This window comes from Vigna angularis, chromosome 3 (assembly GCF_016808095.1).
Source record: "Vigna angularis cultivar LongXiaoDou No.4 chromosome 3, ASM1680809v1, whole genome shotgun sequence".
Classification (NCBI taxonomy): Eukaryota; Viridiplantae; Streptophyta; class Magnoliopsida; order Fabales; family Fabaceae; genus Vigna; species Vigna angularis.
Window position 1 is genome coordinate 924390 of NC_068972.1, and position 24636 is coordinate 949025.

The following is a 24636-nucleotide window of genomic DNA, read 5'->3' on the forward strand; positions in this document are numbered from 1 at the left end:
CACTCTGTAGATCTTTTTTGTTTTCTCATGTACATGCTCAGAATTAGATTCATGTCTGTGTTTTGTAATTGAATTTTGTTAGATGAAAGTGTTTGTCAGAAAACATAATTGAAATGTGTTTAGGTTAATTTAGTCATATAAATTTTTCATTGAGGTTGTTCCTGTTCCTTAGCAGTTTTTGATTTAAATTAAATTTAAAAAAATGTAAATAAATTGCTACATTAAAAGAAAGGATAAGTGTGGGAATAAAAGTAAAACTATTTTCTGAAAAATATATGTTCTTTTCTTCCAATGGAAAAAAAGAGTAAATGAACATGCAGAATTAAAAAAGAATAAAAATAGGGAAATGAAAAAGGGGAAAAAGTGAAAAGATCCAGATCCCCGAATGCAGAAGCAAAGTAGGTGGTTTGAGCAATGTGCATTGCGTAGACATATAAATCGTTGAATCGAATTGAAATGCGAAGTAATTGAATGAGCGATTGGTGTGAAGATGGAGGGAATTTGGGAGAACATGCTTCGAAACCATCAGAACTCGCTCAAATCCTTATTCCAGCGCAGCAAGCCTTCTTCGCCGGACGCCTCCGCCGCCGATGACTCTGTCAATTCTTCCAAACCCATCCCTCAGCTGTCTCCTCTCGCCAACTCCGTCGTCTTTCGCTGTTCCAAGTTATTCTCCTCACTCTTTCTCTCTCTTTTTTAATTTCGTTTTCATTTTCATTTCATTACCCATGAATGCATTTGGTGGTGTGTTCAGGATCCTTGGAATGTCTACGCAGGAATTGCAACACTGCTTCGATTCGGAACTCCTTCCCGACTTCAAAGAGCTTCTCACCTACGCTAGACACCTCTTGGAGTTCTGTTCCTACAAAGCGCTTCACAAACTCAGTGAAAGCTCCGATTTTTTAAACGACAAGGAATTCCGTGGTTTAACCTTTGACATGATGCTTGCATGGGAGGCTCCCAGCGTCCACACCCTCCCAGTTCAGTCCCTTCTCTTTTTCACGCATTCATCATACTTTCATCATCATTATGTAATTCTTCGGTGCATTGCAGGAAACCCCCAGGTCAACTAAAGAGGAAACCGTCGGGGAGGAGGATGACTCCGCCTTGTTTTATACAAGTTCCACAAATATGGCTCTTCAGGTTTCACCATCAATACAATCCTATCCCATTATCCTATGCTATAAAATTGAAGAGAGAAAAAAAAGCTGTGTACTATCAGTGTAAAAAGCTCATATACTGTCATCCAATCACAGATTGCCATTTAGGTTAAGAATTTTGCACTGCTTTTCAGTCACAAATTGTTATGTAGAATAAGTGTGTTGTTTTTCTTTTTTCTTTTTTGCAATAATCAACTTAGAAGTTATATCGTCATGGTTTCTGATTGGTTGACACTGGAGATATTTTTGCATTGATGGTACAGGACTATTAAACTCTAAATTTAATAGTCATTCAAGTATGAAGTTGATGATGTGATTGCAATGTTTTTTGTTTAGGTTGATGGCAAGAAGACGGTTGGTCAAGAGGCTTTCTCGCGGATTGCTCCTGTGTGTGTTTCCATTGCTGATGTTGTAACTGTTCACAATCTCTTCCATGCACTCACGAGTACTTCCGCACATAGGCTTCATTTTCTTGTTTATGACAAATACCTAAGATCACTTGATAAGTAAGATTATTGTTTATTCCTTCCACTTGGTTACCTTTTTTGTGTACTTCCTGCATTGCTGAACCTTTGTCTTTACTAACGACCAAATAGTGCGGTGTGATCCATGTAGTTAACCTACCTAATGGAATAAGGTTTTGTTGTGTTTGTTGTTGTTTGTGTACTTGCTGACACTAGTTGCACGCAGGGTTATAAAGAATTCTAAGAATATGATGTCTGCGTCTGTTGGAAATCTTCAACTTGCTGACGAGGAGATTGTCCTTGATATTGACGGGACAATTCCAACTCAACCTGTTCTTCAACATATTGGAATCGTTGCATGGCCTGGTGAGTCGTTCATTCTAATACCCAAAAGCCGATTTTATTTGTTTAAATAGTCTAGTTGTCGATGCTGATTTTAGTTCTCCAACATGTTGGAATTTATTACTGTGATTATTACAGATTCAAATAGCTTGTATAGGTGGTTAGCAACTCTCACTATTTAACACTATGCTGCTGGAGTCATTGAGCTACTAAGAGCCCAATCAGTCACCAAGGGCTGCACTCAAATATTTGTAGTTAATTACTTCTACAAAATTCCCTTAGTTGCTTTTTTTGCACCAATTAAAGGAAAACCCTTGTGCTGGTTAGTTATCATGAATGTCTATTTGCATGAAAAAAATCATGAAATAATCTCCTGCATTTATGCTCAGGGGAAGTCTTTTTAGGACCTTAATTAGAAGCTGATTTGTAGAACGCCAGCAAATTGGATTGTGTGGAATGAATTAAATTATTTTAGATCACCTTTCCTTGCTGCTTTGTGTCTGACTAGGAACCCATTTTCATCTTGCTAAGTAATGATCCATACATGTTTTCCACCTTACTCAGTTGAACCTCAATTTTCTGACCTTTTTAGGGCGGTTGACCCTGACCAATTATGCTCTGTACTTTGAGTCGCTGGGAGTTGGTATATATGAGAAAGCTGTTCGATATGATCTGTGCTCAGACTTGAAACAGGTCATAAAGCCTGATCTAACTGGACCCCTTGGTGCTCGCCTGTTTGATAAAGCTGTGATGTACAAGTCAACTTCTGTGTATGTTATCTGTTGACAAATTTCACCATACTTGTCTGTACATTTCATTACCTGTCCACTTGAATATGATTTTTCACTATGTATTGACAGAGCAGAGCCTGCATATTTTGAATTCCCTGAATTTAAAGCAAACTTGCGTCGTGACTATTGGTTGGACATTAGTCTGGAGATCTTACGTGCACACAAGTTTATCAGGAAATACAACCTTAAAGAGACACAAAAACTAGAAGTACTTGCCAGGGCTATTCTGGGCATTTTCCGTTATCGTGCAGTTAGAGAAGCTTTCCGGTTTTTCTCATCCCACTATAAAACTTTACTTACTTTTAACCTAGCTGAAAATCTTCCACGGGGAGACCTAATCTTGGAAACCATTGCACATAACTTAGCAAATTTGACTGCTGTTTCTGGTAAACGTGATGTTCCTGCCTCTAAAGATACAAAAGGGCATCTATCAGTGTCTCCAGCTGCAGTTATGGCACTTTTCTATCTTGGATTCAGATCAAAAATGATGGTTGATATTTGTGAGGGAACAATTTTTGTTAGTGATATGGGGGTTGGTGAGATACATCCCTTGGAAATTGCAGTGAAAAAGTCCCTTCTGGACACTGGAAAAGCTGAAGCTGCACAAGCAACCGTGGACCAAGTGAAGGTGGAGGGAATCGATACAAATGTTGCTGTAATGAAGGTTCACTATTATTTACATTCCATACTCCTTTATTTTTTTGGAAAAAATAAATCTGAGCTCCTTTGATTATGGAAATTATAGTGAAGTTAAGATGATTAATTAGAAAGGAAACTGACATGAATTTGTTATAATATGCTTTATATCCTCACTTAGTTAGATATAGCTTTGTTGTTGTCGTTGTCGAAATATGCTGCAACCAAAATTGAAAATGCTCCTTCATCTCGTTATTTTGCTTCATACTTGAAATGTATTTCAATTTTAAACCTGAAAATATGTCTACTGGGTGGGCTTAGGATATCCATTGAATTACTTAGCTTCTCAAACTCAAAATATAAAGTTTCCCAAGTGGATGATGGAAAAATAAAAGGAACTAATATTTTTTGTATATGTGGTATGGTTAATTCTTTTAACTCTTTGTAGGAACTACTATTCCCCGTCATTGTATCTGCTAATCGACTACGGCTGTTGGCCTCATGGAAAGACTTCTACAAATCGGCAGCCTTTTTGCTACTCACGTGTTATATGATTATAAGGTAATTGTTTTATTGTAAAATCAGCATATGATTGGATTTGGCCCACATTAACATCCTTTGTCATTTTATGTCTTTTTAAATTGGTGAGTTCTGTATAAATGTCAGTACTCTCTCATTTTTTGTTAATAGGTAGCTTTCATCCTCAACTCTCACATTTTTTGTGTTGTTTCTTGTCTCAAATTTTGTCCCGTCAATTATAAATCTAATAATCATAACCACTTTATCTAAATCCTTAAGGGTATGTTCATTTTGAAGATGGATTTTAGGGAGAGTGAGTGGGTGAATTTGAATAGATTTGGAGGTAAAGTTTGTGTCCTTTCTTTTAAAGGATTTGGAGGTGAAAATGAGTGGATTTGGAAGTAAAAATTGTGAGAGTTTGTGAGTGATTTGATTGATATGATAAATAAAAAAAAATTTTAATAGATTAAAATATAAGGTTACCATTTTGCCATTAAGGTAAAAATTAATATTTTATTAATATTATTATTTTATTATTATTATTATTATTATACATGTAATATATATTATTATTACTTATTATTATTATATAATATAATTATTACATATTTTTTTAGACTTGTCTTGGAGAAATTTTAATATTCATAATCCTAGTATTCTCAAAGGTCCCTGAATATGGTAAATGGATCAAGAATCACAACAAGCTATATAATCAAGAACCCACACATATGCATGCTCATGGAATCGGTTCCACAAGCCCCAAAACCAATTCCCTTGCCTTTAACCCTTCATGGAATTGGTTCCACTACACCCAAAACCGATTCCTAACACTCCACTGTCACAACCGTTCATGAAACGCTTTCCAGGACCACCTTCCCATTTGCCTTCACCACCATGGAGGTCCACCACCCCGCCACCCACGCTGCTATTGGGTTACACCCATTTTACCATGTGACCTCCTATGGAACTCACCTCAAACATTGTGAAGTTGAATACCACACTATTTCCACCAACACAGACAAAACTCCGAAACAAAAGTTCCCACCTCTTAGAACTAATAAACTGAACCACCCACCTTAATATAGTAGGAACATTATTGTAAAACAATCACTATCACTCTCAAATCTGTTCAACACACGAGAGATGGAAGGACGATGTGATCCTGCTAATCCGTGCTCTCCATCGCTTGCAGATCGTTGGAAACAAACACCATTAGTCATCACTAATATGCTTCACGTAATCTACTTGAATAGTAAATTAGTGCAAACGGATGCGCCCTAAGATAATGGGTAAGACACAACCATGATTTCCTTAGTTTATTAGCATTTTCCTCACTCATATAAATGGACAAAGCTCAAGTTGATCACTATTAGGTGTTGAGTTTTATGTATTGATTATTGAGAAATAATTGTAAATTAAACCAAATTACAGTACAAGAGACTCAAGAAACACAAAAAGCAAAGAAACAAATCAATATGGAAGGATATTGATCAAATGACTAAAATGTATTTTTTATATTATTTAACGAGTGCATGTCTGATGTTACGTCTAATTACTTGTCCTGCCTTTAATCTGTCCATGATGTTTTTCGCACCATTCTGCATACAGGGGGTGGATCCAGTACCTTCTGCCATCCATTTTTGTGTTTGTTGCAATTCTCATGCTCTGGAGAAGGTATTTCAGAAAGGGAAGGTCATTAGAAGCCTTCATAGTAACTCCTCCCGCAAATCGAAATGCTGTAGAACAACTGCTCACATTACAAGAGGCGATTACACATTTTGAAGCAGTCATTCAAGCTGCAAATATTACTCTCCTAAAGTTGAGAGCTCTTCTACTTGCTATCTTACCACAGGTGAGTATCGTAGTCATGCTCTATTTCTACGATGAAAGAAAACAAAATGTTGTGCATGTAGCTGGTCGAATACATAATGAGGTTTGTGCAGAGTTTCATAATCCAATATGAATGAAGTAGATATGTTATTACCTAAAAGAGATTTTATTTACCTAAAAACGATTCCTTAAAGAGTTAACCTTTTTCTGAAGTTTAGCATTTGTTGTGCAGGCAACAGAGAAGGTTGCAGTAATACTTGTATTCATAGCAGCTGTGTTTGCTTTTGTTCCACCAAAATATATCTTTTTGGTAGTATTCCTTGAGTATTACACAAGGGAGATGCCATGTAGGAAGGAAAGTAGTGATAGATGGATAAGGCGGATTAGAGAATGGTGGATCAGAATACCAGCTGCTCCTGTCCAGCTCATTAAGCCTGAAGACTCCAAAAAAAGAAAATGATTTCATACGCCCAAAAGCTTCACATAATTTTCTGGGTAACTATCATTCATTAACCATATAATTTAGTTCCTTCATTCTTCTCCTTTTTTGTCTATTCTTCAAGTATGCATATCCTTCTCGTATTTGGCAGCAAAGTTGTATAATACTCTCTTACCTCTTCTATGCTTCCTCAGGTAGTTTGGATCTTTTGTACGGCCCCACAATGATGTGCTAAAGAAGTTTTGACAAAAACAAGCTTATTTTCGATGTCATTACCTTTAAAATTCAGTAGATATAATAAGCAATATGTTGATGTAATAGAATTTGATCTAGGCATGACTAAATACTGGATTGTGGGAAAAATATGTAAATACCCAAAACTGATCCTACGAAAACGTACTCAAATTCAATTTATTCTTGAGTAAACACCACACAATTCTCATAATTGAACATGAGTCATTTTAATCTTTCTTTGACGTTCAGTAAGTATTTTCAAGATTCAATTTAGCTTGTTAATAGTTTGTTGTAGACTAATTAATACGCATGTATTTAGTTTTTGAAAAAACTGATTATTTATTAAAATTAGATATAAAATAACTAATGGAACGACGTATTGTGTTTATGATCTTGAAAAAAATTGTTGATTTTTTATTTCTTCAGATTTTTATTAACAAATTGGATGTTTCGTAAAAAAAAATGTTCATCTCTCTTTACATATTCACTTTGTAAAAAAACGAAATAGTAATACAATGTTTTCCCCCCTACCCTTTTACATATAACACAAGATAATGTGAATAATATTTGCACATAATTCCTACATTTCGCAATGGCCTTTCATAACTTCTGTATCCTGGAAAAAACACCCCGGAGATCCAATTTGCACGAGTTCTGAAATCTTCTCTACTTCTGACAGAATATAGACTACTTGATTCTCTTTTATACATTTTCTGGCCAGAACTCTCTGAAAAAAGCTCGTTCAAACTCCTTCTCTTGCATTTTCTTCTCCAACTCCTGCATCTTTCTCATCCGTTTAGACAAAGTTTTGCTTTTCTTTTGAGGTAAATGATCCTGAAATTATTTACAGCCAATGACAAGCAGTAAATCATTAACAGTAAAAAACTAATGATGCCGCCACAGTAACATGAAAACGTCAAATATTCAAAATCAATAGTTTTAGTGCCTCATAGTGCCTTATTTACGGCCAGTTATTGTTTGCAGGGACTGTTTGCAGTAAGACAGAGAATGCACCATTTCAAGGTTGCCAAACTAGCAAGTTACTTTACAATTCCAGTGATGAAAAATGAGTTGAATCACATGAAAGAATCATTTGTCTCAAGCAAACTTGGTCAGATTCAAACTTATGAGTCTAGGCCTGACGAACAAATTCAGCTTGTCAACCCCTTTAACACCAAAAGAATACCCTCCAGAACAACTCCATTTGGTTAGTGTTCCTTCAAGTTTTCTTCTCGAACACCCACACCAAATTTTACAAAAAAAAAAAGGAATTTGAAGAATTAGTCTATTTCAATCAATTAAACTTGGAACCAACATTCTTCAAGTAATACAGCCTTTTCCGTTCATCCTCCAACTCCAAACAAAAAGGTAGTAATTTCATGGTTATGTCATGCTTCTGGATATGTCAAGCCAGAGTTCTTTCTACCACTTAAAATTGTTTATGTAAATTTTTACACAATAGATGCAAACAGAGAGATGGTATAAAACCCTAGGCAGTGATCTAAAAGACAATCTTAAGAAAATATTACCTGTTGACTGGTCTCTTTAGAGGAATCGCTATGATCCGGTTTCACTTTCACGGCCTTTTTCTTCACTTTATCTGCTCCCAAACCTCGTTTATTATTTTTTACATAAGTTTCCACGGGTTCTAATCTACCCTGTTTCCATAACAAATTATTCATCAGAATTATTGTAATCATCACAATGGTTATGCTATTTCTGTTCCCCAAGCATGTGTTTTTGAATTAAGAACATTTAATGCCCAGGTAAAGTGTTACTCTCTCTCTCCTAAGTGATTCCTAAAGTAAAAAAAAATTACACAAGTAATCTCCCAAGAATTAGAAATCAAGAAAATGGTCTATTTTGAACTAATACGAATCAACAGAAGGGTTGAATGTTACGACTTCAACATTTACAAACATTTTTTTGAGAGCAAATTCCATCAATCAGTTAGAAAGAGAGTAAGAAAGAAAACCTGCTCAGATACTCCAAGACCAGTCCCTTCTTTCCAACCTTGTTTCTTCAATAGCTGCATAAAACAGCACCCCAAATTATATTTTCACGAAACAAGAGAAAAGAAATTATAAAACCCAAAAAGAATCACAGCACATAAAATGAAATACAGCTAAGAAACAAAGTACCTGAAATCCAATATTGGAAGAATTTATTGCCGTTGCTGAACCCGGCATCTCTTCCATGGCTTTTCGACCTTAATCTGCATACCCAATTGAACAACAAACATTCATACACTGGAAAAATCATGATCAAATCAAAGCATTTAAAGTTCCAAAAATTCTTTTTGAAAAATTGATCATTTAATTCCTAAACCCCTTTTCCTGTTTCAATTACGACTTTACAACCGTCGAAAAAACCACATCCCCACCCCACAAACACCCACAATACTAATCGAAAGAATTGAGTATGAATTTGGACTATGTTGCTACCTACCACGGAACTCGTCAGAATTTAGAGAAACAAATTGTCGCGTTTTTCTTTTATTTTTATCCCCTTCTCCAAATTTATGTTTTGCTCTTTTTCATTTGTTTTTCAATTTTTTTTTTAGTTTTAAGTTATTATATACAAAGAAGCCAGAAATCCCTAATGGGGTGAAATATTTTGACTCTAAACTAGGGAGTTTGCTTTCTGCACCCCGTGATTAATATCTGCACCCCCTATGTTAATATAGGAAAAATAGTAACATTTTTCCCAAATCATATATCCAGTCAATCCTATACTCAAAGCAATTATTAATTTCTCCAATAAAAAATAATCACAGTTTAACCGAACTCATAATACACGTATAAAAAAAACAAAAATAAATAAATAAATAAATCTCTCTTACCTATAATTTTTCACTTTTCCTTTCTTTTTTTTTTCAAAATCCAACCTTTAAAACATTATTCTTCTTACCTTAAACTTTTTTCCAAATTTTTATGTTCTATTTATATATATATATATATATATATATATATATATAAAAGCTTAAAGCCTAATATCATAATATTCATAAGGTTTAATAGTCAACTTTGTCCCTAGTTTGGTTGACAAATCTCAATTTAGTCTCTCTTTAGAAAATTGTTTGAAATTGGTCTTTACGTGTTGGTTAATTAGAGAAGAAAGGGTTTTATTCAGAAATTGGGTTTTTTAATTGAGCAGTCATCTTCTCCCCCACTCGTGGCGTTGCACCTCTTTTCTGCCGGCCAAGAGCATCACCAACGACGCCACCTACGTTGGACGTAGCAGCTCGAAACCTTCGTCCCCCTTTTTCGCGCGCGAGAGGAGTCTTGTCTATTCCGGCGACACCAACGACATGAACCAGGATCGCCACCGCCGCGATTCTCCGCCTCGATCCTTTGCATCTTCTCCGGCTGGCTGAGACCCGTGCCGGTTGCAGCAGCCAACCACTCATGCTGACGCTGCCACCAAGAGCACCACCATACTACCCGCCGGACTGTCGTCGACGACGCCCGCGGTTCAGAACGGAAAAGGAACCAATCTTCTGGGCAAGGGAACTCGTCGCAACAACCTCGGCACCGAGGACGCGAATGAACACACCAGTCATCTAATAAGGATCGGTCTCTGATATTGTTGGACAACAGATTTCTTCACTAAAGGGTGCATATTAGGGTTTGCGTACCAAAAAGAAATTGGGGAAATGGGAAATGAATTCCTAGGTTAAAATTTGATGAAGATGGTGGGAGTAGATTCTGCCTCATTTTTTATTGGATTAAGAAAATGAAGCAGATTGAATTTGATTTTTGGGGAGTGTGATGTTTATTGGCTAGTCTTCTCCACTTAATGTTTTTATTCTCTGGATATTACTTTGCTTTCTGGGTGCAGGTTAAAGAGATGTTGGTGAATGAATGTACATAAAGATGAAGAGTGTGATGGTTGGTGGCAGCGTAAGAAGGGGTATGAAAATGATAATGGTTCTGTGTTGACATGGGTGGCGTAGAGGGGAGAAGAGGATGAAGATAGATTGGGGTTATAGGCCGAGATAAAAGAGATATTCTCTTTTTTTTTAATAGTTGTAAATTATTTTATTTCCCCAATTAAAAAAACCTAATTTCTGAATAAAATCTTTTCACAGGTAAGCACACACATAAATATTTCACACGTAATCAATAAGTAGTGTCACATCATTAACCCATTAACTCTGTTTGATTATACTTAAGAAAATAGACTATTTTGACTCAAAAATTTAAAAGTAAAGACCAATTTCAAACAATTTTCTAAAGAGAGACTAAATTGAGATTTGCCAACCAAACTAGGGACAAAGTTAACTATTAAACCTATTTATAAAAAAAAATACAATAGTCTATTCTTACTTGTTAGTATCTTACAACAATATATATTACTATATAAAAATAGCTCATAATATCTCTTAATTTTTTTCGATTTATAACAATATCTAAAAATATCAACTAGTATTTAATAATTTTTTTTTAATTAAATAATTATTTATCAAATTTTATTTCTTAAAAAATAAATCTTTTAAATTAAAACAAATCCTTTAAATTATACTTAAAATATTTAACCATGTTTATGTAATTTTTTCAAAACATTAAAATGTCTAGGATTTCCTCACCATTTTTCTTCAGACTCTAAACTTTTTTTTGGCATTTTTTCAGTTTGGCTGTAGATAAACTTTCTCTCAAACACGTTCATTTCGCTGGCTCAAAATTTTCAATTCAACCCATTTGGTTTTCCATTTATCTACTCACTCACCTTTTTTGTTGTTTCCCTTTTGCAGAACTTTGAATGAAGAAATGGCGCTGTCACATTCCATCACTCTGCCCTTCTCCTCTTTCGTTTCATCTAGGGTTACAAAACATAGCTCCAATTCATGTTTTCTTCCCTTAAGCCTGGCAAGTATATTAATATCTTCTCCTTGCAATTTTTCTACGACCCTTTTGGTTAAAATCAATTTCTTCATAGGTTACTCTTTTAACTTGAAGAAAACAAGAAGGCAAAAAGGAAATGAATTGAGATTTAATGGAATATTTTGTATAAGAGTTCAGCACTTGCAATTCATTTTCATCGTCTTATGTTCCTTTTCTCCGAAGTGTTTATGGAGAAATTCATTCAATTAAGGTTTAAGTTTTGAGTGTTATCTCATATAAAGTTTGATAAACTGTTATATGTCTCTCAAACAGGATGGTGATAGCAGAAAAATAAGAATCTCAAGCAGAGTCCAAGCACTCAAATCTGACGGTGGTAAATGGAAGAGAGGGAAAGAAACATCTAGTGACTCTGATGATGACGATGACGATGATGCAACAACTGGGTCTGCTAAAAATGACCCTTACCTCATGAGTCTGGAGGAGAGACTGGAATGGAGGAGGGCGATAAGACAGGTTTTGGATAAGGAACCCAATGTAGAAGAGGAATTAGACCCCGAGGAAAAGAAGAAAAAACTGCAGAAGCTTATGGATGATTACTCTCTTGTTGTGGACGAGGATGATCCAAACTGGCCTGAAGATGCTGATGGCTGGGGATTCAGCTTGGGTCAGTTTTTTGACAAAATTACTATTAAGAATCAGAAAAAGGATGATGACAATGACGATGATGTTGACCGTCCGGAAATAGTGTGGCAAGATGATAATTACATTCGTCCTATCAAAGACCTAAAGACTGCAGAATGGGAGGAGACAGTATTCAAAGACATAAGTCCCTTGATTGTTCTCGTGCACAATCGATATAGAAGGTTAACATCAAGCTGTTGTTTATTTTGTATATTTTGCAATCAAATAAAAGTAAAAAGTTTCTTAATTTTATTTTTAGGCCAAAGGAGAATGAAAAAATTCGGGAGGAACTGGAGAAGGCTGTGCACATCATATGGAACTGCAGATTACCTTCACCAAGAGTAAGTAGTCAGTAAAATTTTATACCTTTGGTTCCTGCTACTTTAGCATGCGATGTTTTTCTTTTCTTTTGTCTCACGACCTGGCACTTCTCTTATGAAAGTGTGTTGCAATTGATGCTGTTGTTGAGACTGAACTGGTAGATGCACTAAAAGTATCAGTATTCCCAGAGATTATCTTCACTAAAGCCGGCAAGATTTTATTCCGTGACAAAGGTATATATTACACACAAAATATTTTAAAAAGAAAAGAAATTTCGGTTTCCCGTTTCTTTAATCTCTTTCCTTCTGACTTTGCATAACTTCCATTTGGTGGTCTCTCAGCCATTCGCACCGCAGAAGAGTGGTCAAAAGTCATGGCTTACTTTTACTATGGAGCAGCTAAACCACCCTGTTTGAATAATGTGACATTTTCCCAAGAAAATATTCCTTCTGTTGTCACTAATAATCCAGTGTCCTGAAAAATCAAGGGTCCAAATTTTGAGTTCATCGTGCTGAAATATTTCAAGGTAAAGATGCCTCTGACATTAGCCTTTGTATAATGAATGCAAGGGGAATGTATAGCTCTATTGAATGCACATAATATGATAAGAGGCAAGAAATTTGTTAGGTCTGGCTCTTTTGATGAGTGTTCATGGAAGCCAACAGAGGAAATGAGCATTACACTTAGCTTGTTGGGATGAAAGAATAAATGAACATGGAAGACGAAAATTCGAGACAAGGTGACTAATTTGGTACTGAGTAAAAACTTCATGTATCCTTGGGGCACTGTGCATATTCTGAGGATTCATTGAGTCATTTTTCGGATAAATGAGAGTTATTTGTAATAGACATATTAAAGGGTTGTAAGAAGTAGTATTGGCTAACAATACTGTATGAGGTTTTGATAGTTAGATTCTGACAGAAAATAGAATATGGTGGCAAGTAGTTTTATAATTGCATAAAATAATTCATTTTTCTCTGTTAAATCAAATTAACGTGGTAGGAAGTAGCAAGTAGTATTTAATGTGTTTTGAAAAACTGTTTCAGATGGTAAGTAATATCTATTCAAACAAATTACAAAAGAAATCACAACTGGGGAATAATTAATTTATAGAAATTACAAAACCAACTTGAACAAGAACATATTTAATGATAATTTTTCTCTTAAAAAGTAAAAGTCTAAAATATTTATCATTTTCTTTTTATTCTACTTATAAACTTATTAGTAAGAAGTATTACTTGGATTTTTAATTTAAGTAAAACCTTTTATATGAATTTCAAGCGTTTCAAATTTAAAAATGTAATTTCTATTTGTTTTACAAACTGTTTGTTGATTATGATCATGGTTTTTAGGTGTATAAGAATTAACATATTTATCCTACGAAGCATCGTAATTTTAACAAAATTGTAAAAAGTTTTATCTGCTCTTTTAATGTATTCACTCACATCGAAATAAATACGTGTACTTGTTAACTATATGAATCAATGATGCCATCACAGACTATTTTAATCCTTCCTTTTTTTTTTCATCTAGGCTGTTTTAAAATATATCAAGATATTCTAATGACTCTTTTCAAATAGAGATAATTTTTTTATAATAATTAAACAATAAAATCATTTTCAATAAAAATTAAATATAAAATATCCTGCGACCCAATGTTGCGTCATAGTTGGATGAGTCTTGAGACGAACAAAATCCACCTTTATAAGGCAAAGCACAACTAATACATGACCATCATCAATGTCCAATCATTTACTGAATCACTATAATTTTACAATAAATTCAAACAAAATTTGCACCAATTTATAAGAAATATGGAACGCCTGTCCTGGGCCCTCTCATCTGATTGTTTTCCTCTGTTTCAGTGAAAAATTTAACTTCTCTTTCCTGTCACAAAGAAAAGGTACAAGTTATAAGAAAATGAGGTTCCAAGATATCTACTATAATTAGCAATTTTACATGCCTATTCATACTTACCACATTTTCAATTTCATTCCACTCCAAGCATATTTCAGATATTAAACTAATAAATGGTTAAAGCTAAAAATAAAGTTTTTACTTATATTCATGAAAAAAAATACCTTATAACTGTTAACATGATCTCACTGATGAAAGTATTCATAACATGTCTAATAAAAAACATAATAAAAACAAACAAAATTAGTTATGTTGGAATGCAGTTGAAAGACATACAAGCCTTGCATTTGTTTGTCCGTATGAATTGAACACATGTTCAGCAAGTTTTTACAACGATTTTGGCACCCTGATCAACCAATGAACTAAACTCACTACAAGATTTATAATCTATTCCTGACACAGTCATCACATCACAGCAAATTTAGCTACACTAAATTGAAAAAATTTCATGCCAGGTAAAAAATAAAAGATGAAATTACATCATAATTCCATTGAAAGTTCAACAGTGACCACCGGATAACATAAAAACCGCGAGGCAACCATCTCATGATAATGGAGTCGTTATAGAATGCAATTAAGGGAAAAGAAAAGCACCAGGATACCACAAATTCAAATGAAGTGACCGTGATTAAAATACAGGAAATAGATTTACACAACACAAAAGGCTTCAGATGACTCACCATATTTTCATTGAAACTCAGAATAGAAGCTACATTTCCACATCGGTAACAGTAATTAGGTGCAGACCATACCTGTAAATTTCCAAGGGAATCACTATTAACCACTTAATATTTATGAGACTGAAATTATATTTGAAAAAGTTAGGGTAAATAAAATGTAAGGTAATGTAATTCATATACGAAACATACAGTTACAAGGCCTTTATCTTGGAACATATACTTGAGGCCTTCTTGAACAAGTTGATGTGCTCGACAAACAAGATCAAGATTATTTATGTGATTGAACTACATTAAAAAAATGCACTGGTAAGATTAAAGCATAATATTCAATTCTAAAAGCAATACGAAATAGATTGCATTACCTCAGACGTGACCCTAGATCCAAATAGCCAACCTGCACCACGGGGACTGACTGCCCATGTTTCAATATCTTCAGGATCACTCCACATTAGATCACAGAAAGGACCCTCGTGAGGAATTTCACAGTTCCGATCAATGACCCTTATCTGCAATAAAATAAAATAAAATCCACCACTATCTATTAATCACGATAGAAAATAGCTTTCGTTAAGACTGACAAAAACCACAATTCATTTATCATAATAATTATCCAAAAAATTGAGAAACTAAGTATTTTCTGGAGTGGTTATTAAAAAGCAAATCTAAGTTTTTTGTGCACCAATATGATTGACAAATTTAAAAAGTAATTCAAACAAAATACCAAAACTGTTAGCAGTGAAAGATTCTAAGGTCAAACAAAAACAGGTCACATAATTAAGTTAGAATTAAAAATAAAGAAAAGGAAAATATACATGTGTTCAACTGTTCATGTTCCTGCCAAAAGTCAAAGTATTATTGGAATCATGGGGAAGAAGGATCAGCACGCAGGCTAAGTTAAAAGACATTTCACATCGGGAAAGCAGAGTCAAGAACCATAAATTCAGAAACATCAAATATGCAATTTGACAGTACATGTAATGTTTCCACGAACAGACAGGGTATGGAGGCATTATAAGGATGACACATTGACACCATGGTGCAATGTGGGTGCTGAAAATTGAACATTGTTAATTGAAAAGATATATAAAACAATGGTGAATCCAGAAATTTTTCTCCATGCGGCCAGATAATATTTTACAATATTTTTCACAAATTCCATGTTCTATTAAAAAACAAATATAAAATTCTTTATTTTGAATATCATATTATGTTTGAGCTTTGACTACAATTGTAATATGGGGGGACGATATAATATTTTAATGGGGGCAATTTTTTTTCATACGTTAACAAAAAAAATTAAAAAAAAAAGATCTTGTGGGGACAATTGCCCTCACAAGACATAATGTGCATCCGCCAGTGCCTAAAAACAACACACGTGAGGCAACAGTATGTTATAGAAGTATTGTGTTTGGCTAACAATTAAGAAGGGGACTAGAGAACCTGATCAATTGAGCGAATGTCAGGAGAAAGGCCACCATGAACACAAAGCACCTGGGTCAAGCATAAGATGTAGAAGACTTAATTTTGAACAAGCAACATCAAACAGAAGTCAAATGAATGCAGTATGCTACCCCCACTAAGATGCACACAGGCACATGGAAGATAGATACTTGAGAGAAGAGAGTAAAAGGTATTTACAGTTCCATCAATAATTGCAGAAAGCGTTAGATAGTCAAACACATCTGTACAATACCGCCATGCATTGGCATTGCCGTACTTCCTCTGGCATTCATCATAAAATCCGTAGACCTATCAAAACAGAAAATTAAAAAATAATCATGAATCAGCATTATACTTTGGCATATCTGGTCTAAGTTTCCACAATTCATATCTCCATTATTGAAGCTAGCATTATTATTGGAGAAATAATGCAAAACAATTATATTTTCTATATAAAAACCACCATCAAATTATAAATCAACAGACTTTTCATTTTATTTCCAATCCAGCTATGGAACCTGACATTGGGTCAAAGTACAAAATGAACCATAGAAAATAAATCATGGCTGACCTCAAATTTTCAGAACCCTAGGCAAATTCGTGAAGGTGAGAATAGAGGGAAGGAGAGAAAGTTTAAAGATTTGTTTATATTAGCGATAAGACATATATAGAAAGTTGTATTATGTCCATAATTACCTCTTTCAAAGTTAAGCACCATCACCTCTTCATTATTTTCAAAATAATGGATTGAGTGATGGAAAAATCACTTTTCATCCATTAAGATTTTATTGACTAATTATTTTCTTATAATATTTTTTTTATTTTTCTAATAAAAACATGTAAAGTACTAATAATAATTATACAACTTTTAATTTTAACATGTGTATATATAGCCATTTTTCAGTGCCCTCCATAATTTGAGGTCCTGAACAGTCGCCTACCTTGATTGTGCCCAGGCCCCTCTGAAATAAACATTAGCACACGCTACCACCACCAAAGCTTATATGCAATTTTCCTAGCCTGTAATTTTTAAGGGCTTTCCATCACTACATCACTAAGAACATTTCAACCAGGGTTGCTTTAATAATCCGTTACTTTCCAGAAAAATTCACTTGCCTTTTTATGTTATTATAAATATAAATAGGAAAAAATGTATGCTTGTTAGTCAGTTATTATTAGCTAGCATTTTACAGTTGTTTGATAGCTGCCAACAAACAAAACATTTCTGTTGTATTCCAGACAATAATGGAATAATAATAATAAGTGCATGACTGAGTTCTTTAATCCCTTTGTTTCTCTCGTATCTCTCTACTCTTGACATATATTGTTCCTCTTTTCTCTTCCCCACTTAAATCTGTCAGTGGTATCTAGAGCCTAACTGTCCTGGGCCATCAGACATAATCTTTCCACCAATGAGCACTGGAACACATGAAGTGAAGAAAACCTCGTTCAAATTGAGCAAATGCCTCAAGGTCTGATATACTATCAGACATGGAGGCAGAACAATGATTCTGTCAAAAAGGGAGAATTGACAACCAACCCAATTAAAAAGTATAGAATTTCTGAAGTTTCCAAGGGGAGATGTTGTAGCTTAAATACTTAAATGTAAAGAAAGATACTTCGAGCAGGACGAAAGTCCTAATGTCATGAAGATTGCGGGAAGAGAACTTCCCAGACTGGATGAGTACGTCAAAAGCCTAGAATGATTGTTCTGGACCTACTCACAACGTACAGTGGAGCTAGATGTGTGTGTGACAGTTTGACATTAGCAGAATTTAAAAGTAACTTTGATAATTTCATTGCAAAGCTCACCAAGGAGAATAGTTTCCATCAGAAGTGGATGAATCTGGTGAGCAAAGAGGGTTGATCCACTAAGGGAAAGTCATAAGCATCCTACTGCTCTTCAAAAGAGTGCTAACATCACCATGAGTTCATATAGAAAGATATCCTGACGCTAAGAAAGAAGTGATTGAAGGCTTAGTGGGGGATTTGTTAAGGACAAGACCCTTGAGAACCAGGGTCCTCTTTTGAACAGGGGTAAAGTTATGTAAAATAGGAAAAGACGGTTAGCTAGTTAGTCAATCACTACTGGGCAGATTTTATAATTATTAATGTTAAGCAGTTATCTATAAATGGAGCATGACTATGGTATTTTAGACAAGTTGGAACTACTCGGTTCTTCAATTCATATGCTACTCTCATCTCTCTATCCTTTTTGTTCTATTCTTCCCTCTTCTTCCCCTCTTTCCTTCTCTTATACAGGCAGGCTAAATACTTAACAGATTATTTAATTTAAGAACTATAAATTGTTAGAGTCTATCCTATCGAGATTTGTTATTTGTTTGACATATTGTTCCACCCGCTATCAAACCACTCATTAATGTCTAATCCTATATACAAGATGTATATACCTTAGCGTGAGAGAGATGTGTTGGAAATCTCACATCGACTAGTAATAAGACAAGTATAGAATATATAAGTGGGTACAAAACTCAACTTACAAGTCAGTTTTGTGAGGTTGAGTTAAACTTAAAGTTCACTTTTTAACACTGATAAAAACTGAAAAATCAGGCACTATTTTAATTTATTGTGCATATCTAGGTAATACTACTAAAAGAGAACAAATGTAGTTACTACGTCAGAAGCAGACTAAAGACAATGGATAAACCTAGGTATTTAGGTGGCTGCCTCACCTCTACCTCATTTTGTTTCCCTACCTCCCTCTCCTTCTCACCATTCCAATTTAAGTTCACAATGCTCACTGCATCCGGGTAGTTAACAGAAAGTTACATGAGGTCACATCTCTAATAATACTTATAACCCCAACTGTCAATAAATGATGATGCACATCACACAGAATCCAGAAAAATCAAGTGAGCACATACTAAAAAAACAAAACTTTCCACCCTTTAAACTTTAGAAGGCAAGGTAAATATGTTACTCTGTAATATTCCAATATCAAGTAACGAAAGCCAATAAAAAAGCCTTGTCAAAGCCAGATGGCAGAAGACACATAGAAACCATGGAAGATAAGGTCCCTAATGGTCATAAATTCCGTAAGTTTTCGTAGCCATTTTCAAATTTCAAACAAACCAACCATCTCCTAACATTGATTATAGCTTAGGAAATTCCAATCAACTACATTCCTCTAGCTTAGCCAATTCATGCTTAAAAATTTCAAAAGGACTAAATTTAAAATTGCCAATAATCAACAATTGGACCCAGGAAAAAAACTTTGTGAATTCGACAACACTAGCAATGGTGAAAAATGAAGTAAGATTGCATCACTGCAATTGGCAAGCGATAGAGTCATACACATGTAATCACACAACTAAAACTTTCTAATATCATAACTAACTAGCATGCTAGACTGACAAGATTCAGAAATATTTTATAGACCCCTCCCAGTTGAATAAAAATATATAAAATTCAGTAAGTTTAGAATGATTCATGTAAAGATTTCATTCACAAGGCGTACCTGGGTTAATTGTCTACTTTCATGATTTCCACGTAAAAGAGTAATGTTAGCTGGGTATCTATGAAATTACAGAAAAATAAAGGATCCATAAATCTTAAAAGGAAAAAAAAAAACTATAAGAATAACACACTAATAACTGCTTCTCAACAAAAGACATAAATAATACAGCAAATGAAAGATGCAATATATCTAGCGTTTGAGCTTTAAATATGACCAATGAAATCTAGCAGTTTACAATCTATTTTTTGTGCCATGTTAAGCTGTAGAAAAAACCTTTACAGAAGAGCCCACTGAATAATATGTTAATGTTTGGCACTTCATGCAAGAGCTTGGGCATATTTCAGAAAGCTTGATCAATCTTATTCCTTCCAAGGAGAAGAAACTAAGAATTGCATACCGTTTGCAAAATCTTTTCAGATACTTAAATGGTGATCACAGAACACAGACAGAAAATAAATGTAGAAACACTTTTGCTTCCTTCCTTCCCAAACCTCACTCGCAATTTGCCTGTGAATCCCTTTATCATTACCACCTTTTTATGCTTACTGACCCCTAGCACTACCACGCCAGATAAATAGTTCCTTCCTTTTTTACACAAGACACTAACCATTATTATCCTCCTTTTCTTCCTACTTTACACCACAGGACCAAAGGGTCAAATGGTTTAAATCCAAAAATCAAAACCACAATTAATGCTCCACTCTAGAATTTGAATAAAAAAATAGAAGACCAAATGAAGTTTGTGGTTCAAATGAAGGGACAAGCTGTGTAGTAAGAACTAAAATAGAAGCATTTAAAACTATCACTGAATTATCTATAAGATCATATTAGTAAAACTGTACTGTACCACTTGCAAATGGATGTATCTGTCAAAAGTCAAATATGCTAGCAATTAAAGACTGTGGTGAAGTATCGTGAGTATTTTGGTATTATAATTAAATAAGAATAACTAACAATATATATGTTACTTATATTGTCATCCAGTCGTGGATTCTTGAATATGGCAAGATTACTGACTTTTATAGTAATTACCTTGAAAGGTATATATCTAAGGCATTTTCTAATAAGTTAACCATGTAAAGATCTTTAAAATGACATGGTATTAGACACTTTGATGATATATGGGACTTAACCTTAAAACTCTTCTTAAATGCCTACGGCTAAGACAAATTCCAAGTGAAAATCTTATTAACAACTCATGCAAAAGCAATAGCATGTCAAGAGTCAAAACAGGTGCAACCATACAATAAAAGGACATACCTGGCTTTTAGAAGTAAAAGGATGGTGAAAACCTCAAGGCTATTGTAACCTCGATCAACAAAGTCTCCCTGCCATGCATTTACAAAAATATAAAACTCGAAAAACAGATATTTAATCATTGAAGTAAATGCAAAAAAAAGGGTGTAACAAATACCATAAAAATATAATTTGTCTCGGGCACATGACCCCCAGTTTGGAAAAGTTTCATCAGATCATGGAATTGACCATGAATATCACCACAAACAGTTACCGGACTATTGACAGGCTGCACATTGGACTCCTCAATAAGGATCTCTTTTACCTGAGGTATTTGAAAAAAACAAAACTTTTTGTTATGGGTTCAGTAGAAACAAAAGAATCTGCATGTTAGTATAAAACATATTTTAGTAGTATCGCCAAGGTGCACAAATGAAAACTACAACTACAGCAAAAATAGCCTTGAGAACCACTGTACAGCAATCTCTGTTATTACCAACTTATCAACCTCACTCGTTCCCCATAGCAACCGCAAACAAAATATGTCTAACTTATCACCAAATAATACAAGCATGTCCAGCAATAAGCACAATACAAACAAAGGCAGCCCAAGCCAAAATGTAATCGTTTTCTGGCAGGATTTCAGAACAACACTAAAGATCCTTTTGAGATTGAATTAAGTTGGCCCATGAAATGTCACTGGCAAAAAGGATTATTTCTACTCTAATGGACTATGATATTTTCTTCACATGCTACTGTGAGTTCTTATACTCCAAACTCTCATTTACTGCAAACGGCTTTTAATAAAAACTTTTCAATGTAACTATGGACTTTATTGGATAAACTTCTCCAAAAACACTTGAAGGAGATAAAATCAAATAAGATTCTCTATAAACTAAAATTGGCTTAAGCACACATTGGGTTACAAATAAACTCGTTCCGTATTTTCTTCTACAAAGTTTATCCAAGACATTGGCCGTTAGCATAAAGGAAACAAAACAAATTATTTAGCAATGAGACAATTACATCGATAAATGACCAGGTTGCAACTGACTTTATTAAATACCATCCTCTTCGAATTGGGTGCAATACAAAACATAAAGAGTGAGAAAGAAAAAACTGTAGACATACGATACAAAGACAACACTCAGAAATTTTCTTGCGAAAACAGTTCAAGAAAAAAAAGGATAAAACCGTCCATGCATATTAATGAAAGAATCCGAATAATCCAATTCCGCAACAAAGACTTGGATCGAAAAGACAATGGAAACAAAACGCACAATCAGATTCCTAATTAAGAAAAAAAGGGGGAAATGTAAAGAGAATAAAGGGTGGGCATAAGAGAGTTTTGGAGTACATATTCGCAGAGAAGTTGAAGCTCGTCTTCAAGAAGATGTTGGCCATCTTTAACCTTCAAGATCCACTGGTCCAAATCCATCGTCTCCACAAAATGGTAACGGTTCGGTTTCAGTAACGAAAGGGCAGAACAAGAACCACGGATGTGAACGATGGATTAGGTTGAAAGGAGTCAACAAACTAACACTTATATTCGTTAACCTTTTTTCTCCTACATTGCTCTCGCCTTTTGCTTATAACTGTTAACACTATTTTGCCTTAAAATAACACAAATCAAGATAATTAATTTATATATAAAAAAAAAAAGAAAAAAAAAACAAATAGGTCTTCCAACATGATTATCGATAACACAGTGCGAAGGAAAAATGTACGTTTCACAAGCCATACCTTTGTATTATTTTTGAAAAACGGAAAGACAATGTTAAGAAGACATCACATTTACAATCAAAGAAATTATTGTGGAAATGTGAGTTGGATCCCATGACTTTTTTTCACCCATGTAACAAAAATATTTATTTTTGCTGCTTTTGCATTGTTATAAGTTCAACTGGGTTCTTGGCATTTTAAAGGGAAATTACAAAAAAAACAACAAGATTTTAAATTGTTGATATTAATGAGATGGTTGGAAGTAGATAATTAAGGATTTTTAATTAAGAGATATTTACTAAATTTTATGTTTTTTCTTTTAGTTATTTGGTAGTCCTTCTACCTTATTAATGTTATAGTTGTTTGAACGACATTCATTCCATCTTAACTTGTGATAGACAGTATAGACCGTTAAGTCTAATATAATTTTATTTAAGTTGAAATTTATTTAATATGAATTTGATTTAAGTATCTTACATTCTACTTACATTTATATCTAATTGTTTTAAGGTCGATAATTTCTATCAAACACTCTTTCACATTAGGTTATCTTAAATATTCTTAATCAATTTTCTTTGTCAGTGTCTAAATCTAAATCGTATGGGTGGGTACCTGTCAAAACACTATCCCAATCAAGGAAGTAATTAATAAATGCAATCACCTACAGTAAACTTGATTAGAAGTTGTAGTTAAGGTTGCTTAAGATTGTGACTATCTGGTTTCATGGCTTTCAAACAACAAATATATACCATGTTAAGAAGTATATTTTAAACCTAATTCAACCCCACAGCTTGTAAGGTGAGGTTTGCACACACCTATATATTATAAATTGGTCTTATCTACGATGTGGAACTTTCAACACACTTTGTTAACAGTTATCGATATTTAACTTGATTTTCAAATTGAGTAAATTCCAAAATAAATTTGACTTAACCCAATTTAAGACCATTATAATAGTTTATTTGTACACCTCCATAATTTTATTCTTACATCTCCACACACTTTGTTTTTTATTTTGTTCTTTGTTGTATAATTCGAAAGTCATAAGATGTTTTTCAAATTGTATACTTCAAAAATAAAAACAAAATAAATTTATGAAAATGCAGGTTATAGAAATTTATTAAAAGTTTATTCCCTTCTAAGAATTAATGGATTCAACTCTACCTATATCTTTATTTATATAATTTTTTACTTTTATTCACTTAATCCAATGATATTTACTTTTTCAATCAATTTCTTTTATTTATTTATTTTTGTTTTTTAATAGAATCGAGTTGTCGTGTAAAATCTGGTACATCTCTACTCCAATGCTAATAATATCCTCATGTGACCCTTTATGATACAGGTACCCGATTGCATATATGTATTTAAATATGTCTATACCTGGTAATAAGTCTAAGTATTAGCATTTATGTTCTTTCCTAATTGAATTTGTCATTTCTATTTTAAAAATATAATTTTATTTCAAGAAAGTCTAGATGCTGAAATATTGTAATGTTAGATTAAAGTGTTAGTAAACATTCTGAGACGAGGTTGGCTAACATGTTAGATTAAAGTGTTACATTCTCACACGTTTTAACTAATATTAGTTAAAACACTTTTAACTAATATAACTATTTTTCATTTATCTTCTACTTATTGATATGATCAGAATGTAATAAATGACAAATTATATTTTAAATTGGAACGAGACTATTAGAATTCAGTACAGATTTAAGTTAAAAACATGTAGATCTAACTTCTTAAATTTGTATATCTCAACATTCTTTTATAACATATTCATCCATAAAAAACAAAAAAACATTTATATTTCTTTATTTATCTGAATTAAAGTGAACAGATTAAAAGAGACTATTTTTAGATTTTTTTTTACTTTTTAATTTTTTTAAGATACTAAGATCT

General features: G+C 33.7%; 4 protein-coding genes across 7 annotated transcripts; 2 read left to right on the forward strand and 2 right to left on the reverse strand.

The window, feature by feature from the left end:
- The first annotated feature begins 256 nt into the window (after positions 1-256).
- On the forward strand, positions 257-6626 carry LOC108324038 (uncharacterized). Its single transcript, XM_017556828.2, has 11 exons — positions 257-666; positions 755-980; positions 1054-1143; positions 1497-1666; positions 1851-1990; positions 2559-2736; positions 2827-3421; positions 3842-3954; positions 5521-5764; positions 5975-6237; positions 6376-6626. Exons 1-10 carry the CDS (start codon positions 491-493, stop codon positions 6200-6202), a joined length of 2160 nt encoding a protein of 719 aa, XP_017412317.1. The 5' UTR covers positions 257-490; the 3' UTR covers positions 6203-6237; positions 6376-6626.
- Positions 6627-6825: 199 nt separating this feature from the next.
- On the reverse strand, positions 6826-8989 carry LOC108325322 (uncharacterized). Of its 2 annotated transcripts, XM_017558380.2 has the most exons (5): positions 8864-8989; positions 8557-8630; positions 8391-8444; positions 7945-8073; positions 6826-7249 (listed from the first exon to the last, which is right to left on the reverse strand). In XM_017558380.2, exons 2-5 carry the CDS (start codon positions 8611-8613, stop codon positions 7118-7120), a joined length of 372 nt encoding a protein of 123 aa, XP_017413869.1. In that variant the 5' UTR covers positions 8614-8630; positions 8864-8989; the 3' UTR covers positions 6826-7117. The 2 variants fall into 2 exon arrangements, with proteins under 2 accessions (XP_017413869.1, XP_052730696.1); XM_052874736.1 differs by lacking the exon at positions 8864-8989 and having other exon boundaries at positions 8557-8831.
- Positions 8990-11033: 2044 nt separating this feature from the next.
- On the forward strand, positions 11034-13218 carry LOC108325927 (thioredoxin-like fold domain-containing protein MRL7L, chloroplastic). 2 transcript variants are annotated; one of them, XM_017559075.2, is made up of 6 exons: positions 11034-11283; positions 11572-12122; positions 12200-12281; positions 12383-12494; positions 12603-12787; positions 12889-13218. In XM_017559075.2, exons 1-5 carry the CDS (start codon positions 11185-11187, stop codon positions 12737-12739), a joined length of 981 nt encoding a protein of 326 aa, XP_017414564.1. In that variant the 5' UTR covers positions 11034-11184; the 3' UTR covers positions 12740-12787; positions 12889-13218. The 2 variants fall into 2 exon arrangements, with proteins under 2 accessions (XP_017414564.1, XP_017414562.1); XM_017559073.2 differs by having other exon boundaries at positions 12603-13218.
- A 723-nt stretch (positions 13219-13941) lies between these two features.
- Positions 13942-22623, reverse strand: LOC108325928 (phytochrome-associated serine/threonine-protein phosphatase). Of its 2 annotated transcripts, XM_017559076.2 has the most exons (10): positions 22370-22623; positions 21191-21337; positions 21037-21104; positions 19777-19834; positions 16497-16607; positions 16299-16349; positions 15221-15364; positions 15048-15143; positions 14859-14930; positions 13942-14148 (listed from the first exon to the last, which is right to left on the reverse strand). In XM_017559076.2, the coding sequence occupies exons 1-10, from the start codon at positions 22448-22450 to the stop codon at positions 14065-14067; spliced, it is 912 nt and encodes a 303-aa protein (XP_017414565.1). In that variant the 5' UTR covers positions 22451-22623; the 3' UTR covers positions 13942-14064. The 2 variants fall into 2 exon arrangements, with proteins under 2 accessions (XP_017414565.1, XP_052730698.1); XM_052874738.1 differs by lacking the exon at positions 15048-15143 and having other exon boundaries at positions 22370-22619.
- Positions 22624-24636: the final 2013 nt, after the last annotated feature.

What these genes read in the sequence shown, in the direction of transcription:
- LOC108325322 (XM_017558380.2), bottom strand. Translation starts at nt 8,613, where the DNA reads ATGGAAGAGATGCCGGGTTCAGCAACGGCAATAAATTCTTCCAATATT. An exon ending in CTTCCAATATTGGATTTCAG is followed by an intron (nt 8,445 to 8,556) that starts GTACTTTGTTTC and finishes TGTTTTATGCAG; the next exon opens with CTATTGAAGAAACAAGGTTG. An exon ending in GTCTTGGAGTATCTGAGCAG is followed by an intron (nt 8,074 to 8,390) that starts GTTTTCTTTCTT and finishes TTATGGAAACAG; the next exon opens with GGTAGATTAGAACCCGTGGA.
- LOC108324038 (XM_017556828.2), top strand. Translation starts at nt 491, where the DNA reads ATGGAGGGAATTTGGGAGAACATGCTTCGAAACCATCAGAACTCGCTC. An exon ending in CCAGCGTCCACACCCTCCCA is followed by an intron (nt 981 to 1,053) that starts GTTCAGTCCCTT and finishes GGTGCATTGCAG; the next exon opens with GAAACCCCCAGGTCAACTAA. An exon ending in CAAATGTTGCTGTAATGAAG is followed by an intron (nt 3,422 to 3,841) that starts GTTCACTATTAT and finishes AACTCTTTGTAG; the next exon opens with GAACTACTATTCCCCGTCAT.
- LOC108325927 (XM_017559073.2), top strand. Translation starts at nt 11,185, where the DNA reads ATGGCGCTGTCACATTCCATCACTCTGCCCTTCTCCTCTTTCGTTTCA. An exon ending in GTTTTCTTCCCTTAAGCCTG is followed by an intron (nt 11,284 to 11,571) that starts GCAAGTATATTA and finishes TCTCTCAAACAG; the next exon opens with GATGGTGATAGCAGAAAAAT. An exon ending in GCAGATTACCTTCACCAAGA is followed by an intron (nt 12,282 to 12,382) that starts GTAAGTAGTCAG and finishes CTCTTATGAAAG; the next exon opens with TGTGTTGCAATTGATGCTGT.
- LOC108325928 (XM_017559076.2), bottom strand. Translation starts at nt 22,450, where the DNA reads ATGGATTTGGACCAGTGGATCTTGAAGGTTAAAGATGGCCAACATCTT. An exon ending in AAAGTAGACAATTAACCCAG is followed by an intron (nt 16,608 to 19,776) that starts GTACGCCTTGTG and finishes CTGTTTTGATAG; the next exon opens with GTCTACGGATTTTATGATGA. An exon ending in CTGCAATTATTGATGGAACT is followed by an intron (nt 16,350 to 16,496) that starts GTAAATACCTTT and finishes TGCTTGACCCAG; the next exon opens with GTGCTTTGTGTTCATGGTGG.